We start from the raw sequence: 12,371 nt of genomic DNA on the forward strand, positions 1-12,371 counted from the left end.
CAAAAAATAAGAGTAAGAGTTTATTATATGATGCCATCTGGAGCTGGTTTCTTTTAGCTACTCTACCTTGTACATGCCATAGGTAAAGACAGCCAGCAGCACGAGGCCACCCAGTACGGAGAGAATTATTATCCAGATGAGGGACTTCGTTACCAGATGCTTAGATATGACATTCGGTTCGATTTTACGTCGAATTAACAGCGAGCTGCCCGTGGGATCGCCCTCTTTGCGCACACTCAAATCGATGAGGATGGCAAAGAACTCCCAGGGATCGATGAGAATTGCATTCACCTCGTTCAGATCGACGCTGTAGCGCATATTCAAATTGATCGGCTTCTCCGGCTTGAAGTTGTAGACACGCATAACAGCGCGCAGGCAAATGGTCATCTCCGGATCCCGGCAATTGAAGACAATGGTGCGATTCACTGGCAACTTGCCCTTGAAGTCCTCGCTGAGCAGCTCGTGCGCCTTGACGTTCGAAATGCGTGCATATTGCTCGCGGTTGGCTGTCAAGGCCTTCAGGTCACGTCGCTTGCGCGTCATGGATGCAGTGGCCACTGAATCCGAATCCAGCTCCTGCCAGCTCTGCTCGGTGTGCGCACTGCTGCTCACATCGTAGTGAGCTCCATTCTGGCTAACGACGACGCGCTCTGTGTGCTTGCTCGTGCGCGTCGTTGAGATCTCAATGGGATTCATAATAATCTGCGTGTTGTTCGGGTCGAGCAGCTCGATGGCGACCAGCTGGGCGTCGTACGTAGCCTGCATGGTTATGTTGCCCACATTGATGATGGGTATGGTGGCAGTGGATCCGGCTATCTTATAGGCAACTGGAATTTGGAAGACTAGCTCCAGGGCGTCCACATTGCTGGGGCCATTACTCTTGATCTCATAGTTGTTGACAATCACAGCCGAGTTCTTATAGTGCTCCAGATTGATGGCCTCATTGGTCTGACCACTGCGAAGGAGATAGAATAGATAAAAGAGAAGATTAGTTAAGATTCAGTTCAGTTCAGGAATAGTTGCTTGAGCCTTACCCCGATGCATCGATTTCCGTGTACTCCTTGAGCGCAATCAGACTAACCAGCTTATTGTCACTGGGGTTCTGCTCGTGGCCAGTGCTGAAGACCTCGGCGCTGATGGTCAGCGCTTTGCCGGTCAGGCTGCTCACATCGAAGCTGATGGTAATGCCATCCTTGTCGCCCTTGCCCAACGGTCTGCCGTGATTCAAATCACAGAGCATGACCGCATCACTGACCCTGCAGTTGCCAGGAATCTGAGCGAAGTTCAAGCGACTCGAGCTCGTCACATTCAGCTGTGGCAAATAGGCCGTCTCTCCATTGTTGGTCACCTCATAGTTGATGCGGAGGGTCTTGCCACTGCCCAGAATATAGCTCGAGCTGTGGGAATAGAGAAAGCTGTTATACAAACTGTTCTACAAACGTTGCATTGGCTTACCTCAAGTCCTTGGCCGTCACCTTCAGATCGGCTATGCAAACGTCTGTGGCACAGCCCGTGCTGAATATGATCTTCTCCGAGTAGACCTTTGGATCATCGGGATCTACAGCCACACAGGTGTCACAGAATACTGAAAGGAAATGGGAAGAAGAAGTGAGTGTTAGGCCAGTGAAGACACGCTTTATTCATTCAGCTTACCCTCCGAGTCTGGCACCTTCTTCGTCAGCTCATAGTGCATCTCTAGCTGAATGGGCTGGAATATGTCCTTCTCGCTGTAGCGCACCTCGCAGTCGAAGACGCGACACTGTTGAGTGGTGCCCGCCATGGCATTGAAGCTCAGCTCACTGGACTGGGACTGCGTAAAGGTGGCGCGCTTCAGCTGCGCATCAATCACAAGCTTCATGGCGATTTCCTGCTGCTGGGCAGAGCTGCCCTTCGCTGTAGTCGAGAGACCATAGCAGGCCGTGATTTGGACACGGTTCTGATCTGGTTTTATCTCACGATTCTGTGAGCGCACGGTGGCCAAGATCTTGACCACGGGATAGGCGCGATAGAGGAAGACGGCCTCCGCGTTCGGCGCACCCACGGCAAAGTCGTTGAAGCCATTCCCATCGATGTCCGAGCCACGTGAGAGCCCATGCCCGAACATGTGCTGGCCATACTTGGAGGGCTCCTGCTGGGGCGAGTCCAGGCGCTGACTGGGCTTATCCCGCAGGCCCGACTCGCTGCCCAGGTATATAAAGACGGATCCATTGCCCGCAAATGGAGCACCGACAGCAATGTCTGAAACAGAAACGGGTTCCTTAATTAGTGAGAGTTACGAAGTAAGAATGCAGATGCAGATAGGTGAATAAGTAGTGCAAAGGGATGGGAGAGTAGAGCAAGATGAAGAATACATATACATAAATGAAGATATAGGAAATACATTTGATGATATATAATTGATCGTATGCCTTGCTTATAGAGAAGGTTTAGTACATAATATTGTTACAATAATAAAGTCGACTGTAAAGCGTTATGTAAATCCCAATTTTATGACTAATTTATAAGACATTTTTTACATACAACTCATTTTTAGAACCTAGTAATAATACTTTTTAAGTATATAATACTTTTAATCTATAAAGTCTGAAATAACAAAGGCTCTCTCGTGCTGCATGATCTAGACTGATCTGATCTTGAAAAAATAAAACAAGTTTCTACTAAGGAATTCCATTTGCTCTTAATTAATAATCAGATTACAATGAAACTACATTTCTATACAAGCTATTGAGAAAACAAGAGACTTACGAGATTGATTGACAGATGATTATTAGTGAAACTCATGAAAGAACTCTAACAACTATACACAATATAATGTATATATTAATATATTATATTAACTAAAATATGCCGGAATACAGTTACAATATCTAGCCATTTACAACAGCTTCTAATCGTTTGCCGAGTGCTGTATGTAAGTATAACAGCAATCTATGTGGCATAGCATAGTAGCTCGCTAAGCAAACAAAAACAAGGCCATGTTCCAGTTGAAGAACTGTTGTTCAAAGATTGCGAATATTTCGAAAATATTTCTCTGTTATACTCGCCTTCAAGGAGCTGGGCAAGACAGTAGCCGAGTCAGGTGAGAGGTATTCGTTTAACCCATGTCCAACTTACCGTTATAGCCGTCGTGATTAATGTCGCCCAGTCGGGTGAGCGTGGTGCCGAAACGTGCCTTGGCCGTCACAGGCGGCGGACAGAGCAGTTGCTTCATCTCGAAATTGAACTGCAATACATACATACATACACACATACGCGTATATATGTATATACAGCGATTAGTCATCAGGAAACAAAAGCTGCGTTTGCGGAATTACTCACCCGTCCCTTGTTCACGAACACGTAGATTGCACCGTTATCGTGCGAGTCTTCGACCGCGTGCTGTGGGCCAGAGATGATCACATCCGTTAGATTGTCTCCGTTGAGATCCTCGGCGAGCACCGCATAGCCGAAGTACTCCCCGAACTGCTCGCCGCGGAAGATGTGAAACGATTCGATATTCGAGCCGCGTATATCGAAGATGTACGCCTCGCCCGACTGCTCGTTGGCCTGAGGCGCCGTGGCCACGTAGAGCAGGCGCTTCAGGTTGGTGCTATCGAAGTAGCCGGAGCCCACTGAGTAGCCGAAGTATGAGTCATCCGACTGGCCCCATTTCTGTGGGTTTGGTATGTCCGTCTTGTAGTACACCTCCGGGGCATAGTCGATATAGTCGCCACTGCCGCGTGACTTGCGACGCCTCTGACTACTCGTGTCACGACGACTCGCCGACGGATCGTCCACCTGGGTGACCTTGCGATAGCGTATGACCGAGCCGCGCCACGTGTAGATGCCCGGGGCACCGATCAGGAACTGCTCGCCGTCGTCCGACACATGGGCACTGAGGCCCTCCTCCGCCAGGATATAGAAATAATACCGATGATTGTCGTCCTCCTTCACCTGCTCCGTCTTCAGGCGCAACGGCGAGATTTTCGTCACATTCTGCGGCTGATCGGCGAGCGTATCGGCCACCCAGTAGCATATGCCATGCATATGATAATCCTTCGACGAGGGCGCTATGAATTTTGGCGCGCACACCAACAGCTTGTCCCCATCCCGAGTGCCGCCGTCCATGGAGCCGCCCAGCCACTGAAAGTCCCGGCGCTCCGAGTCCCATGTGTACTCCGTGTTCTCGATGTTCCGATTCCCGTTGCCATCGAACACATATGGACTGCAGGTGCCGTTCAGCAGCGAGCACTTGTATATGGCGCCCGTCTCATTGACCTTGCGCTGCGCCTCCAGCGTCGACTGAGCCTGCGGTGCGCCCACAAAAATACTGCAAGCGAGAAAGAGATAGAGAGAGAGCGTTACAAATCTGTTGACAATGAACCTTCAATCATAAAAATTGACTTTAGCCAATTGCTCATTGATATTAGTCGCATTCGCTTCCAGCTAAACAACGGCTATGAGTTTTCAGTGTGTTTTCAGCGACGGTGACCAATCAGATAGAGACGTTATCGACCAGCATAGCTCAGATATATATACATACATATATATTGATAAAGCCTAAAGTTTATTTAGCGTTTGCAATTATAATTGGGTGTGTTGGTCGACATAGAGTTTTTAGGGAAACGGTGCTTAAGGGTGTGGGAGCTACTATCGACAAGAAATATTTCAGAAAAAAACGGCGTACAAGGCAAACTCTATTTGGAAATACTTTATTATCTGAAGCATCGACAAGGTTTCTGAATCAATCTATTTATGACTGAGAAGCGAAAAGCGAATTGAGAAATATAGCAAAAGGCCTGATAAAAAATAAATAAATTGTCAGGGAGAGAGAGAGAGAGAGAGAGAGAGAGAGAGAGAGAGAGAAAGAGAGAGAGAGAGAGAGAGAGAGAGAACAATGGGAACCGCCTAAAGTTAACAAAGAAGTTAAGTGGAATAATAAAACATTAATTTAATTCCATAAGCAACAATAAAGAATTATTCATTTCAGTTGAAATCATTGTTAATTGTGAATTTCATTAAACACTATTTCATTGAATAAAATAATTGATATTGATTCGAAATATTCATATAATTTGATTTTCAAATGTTTTTTTAATTTAAACTCAGACCATAGCTTGAAATTCTTGAAATATTTTAAATTTCGTAAACCAACTTTTAGATTTAATTACAAAATTTTATAATATTTTATATTCATTCATCCAGGTTAGACTTGGCATTTATTTTTTGCCATCACGATTGATATATCTATACATGTCTATATATAAATATATGTATATACAGCTATACATAAATATTTATATATGTATATATATGTATGTACATGCATATATAGCATATGCCACCTTTACCTAATCTTATCAAAGAAACTCGACTAAAAGCAATGGCTGATAAACAGCAGTACAACAAACGATCGGCATTGACTAAACTTTTTTAGCTAGAAAATGTGAAAGAAACAATAGATTCAATTGCCACAAATTGAATATGTCTCATTCGACACATTATACTGTATAGAATATGATGATGCATGCGTACATACATAGGTGTACGTAATGCCCATAGACACCAAAGTGTCTCAAGTTATATCTGCTTAGAAGGGAAGTAACGTACGTGCACTGCCGGAATGCTACAATATTTGCATAACTTCAGCTTTTCGTGTTTGATATCAACCCAACGAAAATACACTGCAAATAATATGCCCAACATATTGTTCTACAAATGTTTTGACTTTACTATTCTTGAGTAAGTGTATTTAATACTAACAAGCTGTTAACGGTATTCAGTGCAACCAAATTATATTCAGGTTTATTTCATATTTCTTTGCAGAGTTTTCTGTGTAAGAAGCGCTCTACTTTTTCCCAAGTGTAGCGTAATCTCACCTACGCAGCCCACTAGCTCCCCCCCACTCCACTCGCACACACTATCTGGCCTTTCCGCTTGTCAATTGATAGCTGCATAAAAAATGACTTCATCGTTTGTACAACTTATTAAGTTGTGCTTTATTTTGTTCATTCACTTTTTTTTTTCTTTTATGATAGCCCCCTGAACAGCATCCCACTTCATCACTTCAGTTTGGCGTCTCGCTCGCACTCCGATTCAATTTCGATTTCGATGAATCATCATCCATGGCAAACTCCAACCTGTTTGCTCTAACGGGCGCGAGTGCGAGCGAATGAGAAGACGCGCCTAGAGCTTTGAGTTTTCGAATCGAATCTTGGCATCTGGAAAACGGTACACAACACTTACCCGTGCGGTCTCAGGTTGAGGCTAAAACCGAAATATGACGCACGCACTTTCGGCATCGCCGTGGCGAATTGTGGATCTCTGATCTCCCTATTGGGGCGCGGCGACAAGTTGTAGGCGCAAGCGCTGCCAGCGAGGCAGGCGGCGGCCAGCAGCAGCCCCAGCACCACCTCTCGACCTTGCCAAGCCATGGCTTTCAAACGAAAAGCGTTGCAATTGATGCAATCAATAAATGTGAAACTTTAAATGTTAAACGGGTTTATGCTATGGCTGATAATATATTATCACAACAACCGCCCAGCAACAAACACACTCACACACTGACACGCACAAGGCACAACGCACAATGCCCGACGCGATGCACACAGAATGCCAACTATTGCTGCTCCGATCGCAACCGTCTCGAACGAATGTCTAAACTCAACTGAAAGCTGTTCACAGTCGCAGTAGCCGTCGCAGGTAGCTTTCTGAGCGTGCGCTCAATGCTGGAAAGCGCTCTCTCTCACTCATACATGTACGCTCGCCCGCTCTTGCACTCGCAACGTGACCGGCTTACTCACTTTACCGTTGTGCGTCTCGTGCTTTGAGCGTGAGGATGAGAGTGGAAGTGTTTGAAAAAACTGCGTTTATTTGCTGTTATCTTTTCTCATACTTCCATTTAAGGCTAGAGTCAATATGTATGGCCTTCCCGCATTAAATGCTTGTTCCCAGTTCCATTGGAAGCAACAGCACAGGAACAACGACACCTAGCGACATTCAGATGCAAATGCATGTGCGTGCAAATGGCATGGCTTTGCATAGCTGATAACAAAACAGATTGAGAAAACTTTAACAATAACCGGTTAATCAAGCTTTATAAATAGCCCAGCTTTAAACTTAACAACGACTTTAAGAGAGCTAAAATTTTATTTATAGCCACTGATAAGCAGATTATTATATATTCATGCGTATAGGATCATAAAAGAGAATGCAACTCAGATTTGTGCTTAGTCAGTCTAGCTTGAGATGGAGTTGGGGCATATGAATCATAGCAGAGCATCCATGTAATACACTCTATTTGTGTGTGTTTGTATGTGCAAAGGTCATTAAATTGTCAACTAAGCAGCATATGTATGTAAGCTACCTGTTACGACTTTTACATACTTATGCAAAAACAATCAACAAATATTTGTTGATACTTAAGCGACAAACATGAAAAAAAAAAACCAAAACAAAAGCACAAAGCTATGAATGAGTACGAGTGCGTGAGTGTGCCTTTGTGTGTATGTGTGCGTGCGTGTGAGTACTCACTGTCGTAACTGACCGTCTTTACGCCCAACACAAACTTTTGAGTATTTCCCAAAAAAAAAGTGAGAGAAATAAAAGATTATGAGTCACTCGCAAAGGCCATGTAATGTGTCACCCAGTTATGCACACAAGCACACAGACACCAAGGCATCCATACACTCCAGGGCATTTGTATAGGTACGCTGAAGCTCGCGAATGCGAGTGAGCAAATTACATATACATATGTATATGTATGTATGTACATATGTATTTGCATATAGAATATCACTGATCTATCGATATCGAACTCGACTACTGTATACATATACAGTTAAATGCTGCTGGTTGTGCGTCTTTTAAGCATTTCCCATTGGAACTGCAGCATAAGGAATTGTTTCTTTTAAAATGTTGCTGAGTGTATTAAATCTTGAAAGCGTGGAATGCCCTATTGGAAGTGCAGCAAAGCTGTTGCCAGAGGGCGCCAGAGAGCGCCAGTGCACTGCAGTGGGTGCAAGCATGCGATATGCATATGTACACACACATGTGTGTGTGTTTGTGTGTATGCCTTTGTGTGCATATGTGTTTGCATTTGTCGCCGTCTGGCGCTTTGTTGGAAATGATGTACGTGCGCATGTTAACGGACAATAAGATTAAGCCATGTCGTGGACCACACAAATCTTCTTTCTTTCGCGCTGTGATTGCTGCCATCTCCATCAACAACAACAGCAATAACAGCAACAATGCCAACAGCAGCAGCAGCAACAACTTGCGGTCAAAAACGGTTTAAGAACAAAAGCAGCCGCTGCTGCATTCGCTGTTGTTGTTTGAATCGGGTTTAATGACCAAGAGAAAAGCAGCTAAAAATATTTTTTTGTGCGCTGCTAACTCCAGCGGGTTGAAGAGTCTCTATCCATATATATCTTCCCTCGCTCCTGTCTCTCTCTCTCTCTTTCTCTTTCACTTTGTCGGAGGGGGGGCGCGCGTGACGTATGAAAATGGCGCCGCTACAAGCAGACAGCACTTTGTGCATTATAATATGCAGCTGTTGTTGTTGTTGTTGTTGCTGTTATTGCTGTTGCTGGTGTTGCAGGCAGACGCCACTGCCGGCAATTGTCGCCGCATTTTGTATCCATGTGCTGTCTGTTGCGCAATTCGCTTGACTTTGCTCACTTTACACATTCGATATTCGTTCATGGGAAATGAATCATAATCTGTTGCAGAAAATGAAGAAAAGCGAATCGCCAAATGGGGTTCATTTGCCCCCAGTGTAAAATCAAGTACAATTACTAATTGTTTCTTCTAATCTGCATACCTTTTTAAGTTAACTATTTGATTACACTTCTAGACCCAGGGGAGAGTACTCAAGATATTGTATAGTGCTCCAATGGGGATATGATAGGACAATGCTAGCGATAAGTAACTCAAGTATAAATGCATGGACTATAGGCACATTTATCGTTATCGAGAATTGGTTATGTTATATTATTTATATATTTGTAGTTCCACTCTAAAACACTTGTTGCCTTAGTTCAATGAACTTTAGGCCCTTACACATAGCTGTTTACATATAGAGTATTCTAGTTCCCATTAAATTTAAATAGTTCTAATCTTTTTTTCTGGCTTTTGGCTTTTTGTTTGTAGCAACTTCAATTGATGTGAAATAAATTACACGTTGTCGTGATTTTACGCGTAATTTCCGTAAATAATTAGACGTACTCTCAGCTAATGGTTGGGCTAATAACAACAAAAACTACGGCAGCTGGGGAAAATTTTTTACCCATTGCATTGGGATGATTTAAAGTGCGAGTCATAAAAAGTGGGCAGTAACCGGCAGAGGAAGTATCCCAATTAGCTATACAAGTGTCCATCCAACTAAAATCAGAAGAGAACCAGAAAGCAACTAGCATACGCTCAACACTCAAATGCGAAACTCGTTATAAACACGTACTACCCATAGTCGCACGCATACACACACACACACGCACACAAAAACATCATTGTCAATTGTCCAAAAAGAACAAGAGAAACATTCATAAACATACGAGCAAGTAAAATTATTACTATAAAAAACGCGCGCGAAATAAACCGAGAAATAAAATGCAAAAAAAACCGTACGAAATTTGATGCTTTGTCATCTGAATCTGTGGCCCAAATTTGGCGACTTTTTCTTATGCCCTCCACTGCAAGAGGGGCATCTGAAGTGCGTGAATCAGCTTGCGAGAGTGCAGTAAAAGATCTTCATATATGATAGATCTGTGGCTTAGAATAAAAAATACTGAAACTACTAATAATGATAATCATAATAATGATGATGATGATGGTGAATGACCATGTTAATGAGAATGATAATGCTCATGATAATCATAATGACAATGACGATAACAACGGTACACAGCAGTGATAATCATAGAAATATCGATCATGATTACGACAATGAACAATGATCATATTCGTCAGCCAATGCCAAAGTGCATTGCTCAGCTTTATCCATAGTCGAAACCTTTTTGTTTGACATTATATCATGAGCTATATGTAAAAATTGCATAGAGAATCCATATCATCAAAGCGTCTATTCGAAAACTTCACGACTACTTGAAATGATTTATTTCGTCAATGAATCATTCCCACATTTGCATTCATTCTTATCTGGCAATAATATGAGGCTTATATAAGCTCTATAGTGTGTTATATGTTTACATTTTCATCTGAAATAATCAATTGTAAGCAAATTTTTTTTATGGTGCGAGTAAGTTTATAATATTAAATGATAATATGAATGATTGTTGAATTATACGGGTATTTTATAATACATATGTATGTACTAGAAATAGTTTAGCATAGCTAACTAAAGTTGTATTTTTACTTTTTCTAAAAGACGAAAATACTTATAGGGAATAGAGTCTTTATAGTTTAACACAAGTCTATATACAGCTGTCTTATATAATATACATATAATAATAAAATCAATATAATAATAAAATCATTGCTGTACGAAGACATTATTGGTCCACTGTATGACTTAGCTAGAGTATTTCCTTAGCGACTTGCCACATTTAACTGTTGATTTTTTACTGCCTCTGTTTATATATGTTTATACATATATTTTGCTTTTTGGTTAATTTGATTTGATTTGCGGCTTAGTTGCTTCTATGCTCTGATGTCATTGCTTGGAGCAGTATTCTAAGCATAAGTACAAGCCATCAGGTCTATGTACAATGCTGTATATACACATGCATACATATATATGTAGGTAGCTACATATGTATATATATATATATACAATATCCATAACGTATGTGGGTCGCGGCAACACAGAAGTGAGAGTTTGTCAATTGCTGCGAGAGATACGAGATACGAGATCTTGGGATCCCAGTTTGAAGCAGCGATCTGTGGCAATTGGAATTGATGGCAATTGTAGTTGAGCTGAAGTTTGTTATTTTAAGAGAATGCTGTTTTGCTGAGTGTTTTTCTAGCTTTATTTCACTTTTGTTCAAGTGGCGCATTTTTTTTCGGTTTTTATTTTTAACTATTTTGTTTCTTGGCGGTTTTTGGGTTTTTATTTATGCAGCTGCCAAGTCGAAAAATTTACGGCTGAGAACGAGTTTTCTTGCGCTGTCTGTCAGACTGTCAGACGGGCTGTCCGTTTGTCTGGCAGTAACTATCGCCATTATTTGGCGCTGGCAAATAACAAACATTTAATTATGTGCCACATAAAGGTAGTCGATGGTGCTAAATGCCAAAAACGCCCAAAACAGTCCAAGAAAGAGACACACAAGCGCTAATTGAAGCTAATAATTTTACTGAGTGTGAAGTATGCTTTACATAATACCCTGTAAAGAGCGTAAAATAAGGGTGGTATGGGTTATGAAGTAGCTGTACTAGTGCACAACAGGCAAGGGTATACATAAAATTGTGCTACTCTCTATACCCTGTAATAGCTCAAAGCGGATTGTATATGAATGCTCTTTCTCTGTATCTCTCTTGCTGTCTATACAACTTCTCTCTCTCTCTGCTTTCTTCTCTCGATTTTATCAACAAACGCCGCTGGGTTTTTATTTGCTTTGCAAGCTTTCTATATTTTACTTTTTTTATTTTTTTTTACTTTATTTTTAACGTAGCTTGAGCTCTGTGCAAAAAGCCCAGATAAATAAAAACTAAGATTGTGCTATCGGCTATGCACTTCCTGTTTTTCGCTCTGTCTGTTCATCCATTCATATATCTGTATGTCAATACATCTATCCGGCACTATTTCGCTATCAGACCATAAATAAATATACCCTATGATACCTTAATGTACTACAAAGTATGGCTTCGACTACCAAGTTTTACTCTATGAATACTTTATAGAAAGTTTACTTTACAGAAAGTATTCATAAAGTAAAACTTGGTAGTCGAACCGATTATTTAATGTTCAGATTGTAGAACTTTATGGATCAAAGCATACCTCTGATTATCCACTAGAGCTAGAGCTAGAGCTGTTTAAAAGTAGTTTCACTTAGATTAGTCGTATAACTAGTGACTATGCCCCTTAAATAAGCCTGCTCACTTACAGGGTATCTGCCAGTGAGTCACTCTCAAGCCACACTCCAACTTATTTACTTATGCATATTCGTTAGCTGTCTGCCCCGAGCTGAAGTTGCTTCTTTGATTGCTCAATTTTGGGCAAGCGTTGAAAAATAATTTCAAGCATTTGTCATAAAATCGAGCCGCAGCTGCGAAATATTGACAAAGGTGTTGCCAGGCAACAGCAGCAACAGCCGCAACAGCTCAAATGCAATCTAGGCGGGGCCAGTGCTGGGCTGGGTTGGGGAGGGACAACACTAGAAGTCATTGCTTCTGCAGGCGAGATATGACATTTGTTGCACAAGACAAAAATTTACACT

General features: G+C 42.1%; 1 protein-coding gene across 4 annotated transcripts in view; it reads right to left on the minus strand.

The window, feature by feature from the left end:
• LOC108654049 (integrin alpha-PS3) overlaps window positions 1-12,371 on the minus strand; it is a 47,665-nt gene that overhangs the window by 793 nt on the left and 34,501 nt on the right. For 3 of the 4 annotated variants that reach the window (XM_089262424.1, XM_018105090.2, XM_089262422.1), the window contains 6 exons: window positions 3,319-4,309; window positions 3,115-3,223; window positions 1,654-2,238; window positions 1,456-1,585; window positions 1,035-1,397; window positions 67-955 (listed from right to left, as the gene is read on the minus strand). In XM_089262424.1, coding sequence (XP_089118550.1) covers window positions 67-955; window positions 1,035-1,397; window positions 1,456-1,585; window positions 1,654-2,238; window positions 3,115-3,223; window positions 3,319-4,107 — 2,865 coding nt within the window. In that variant the 5' untranslated portion in view covers window positions 4,108-4,309. Of the gene's footprint in view, window positions 1-66; window positions 956-1,034; window positions 1,398-1,455; window positions 1,586-1,653; window positions 2,239-3,114; window positions 3,224-3,318; window positions 4,310-6,225; window positions 6,663-12,371 lie in introns of those variants that run through there. The other variant, XM_018105091.3, reaches the window with a different exon arrangement.

This window comes from Drosophila navojoa, chromosome 5 (assembly GCF_054131105.1).
Source record: "Drosophila navojoa isolate 15081-1374.11 chromosome 5, UAZ_NAV_1.0, whole genome shotgun sequence".
Taxonomy (NCBI): domain Eukaryota; kingdom Metazoa; phylum Arthropoda; class Insecta; order Diptera; family Drosophilidae; genus Drosophila; species Drosophila navojoa.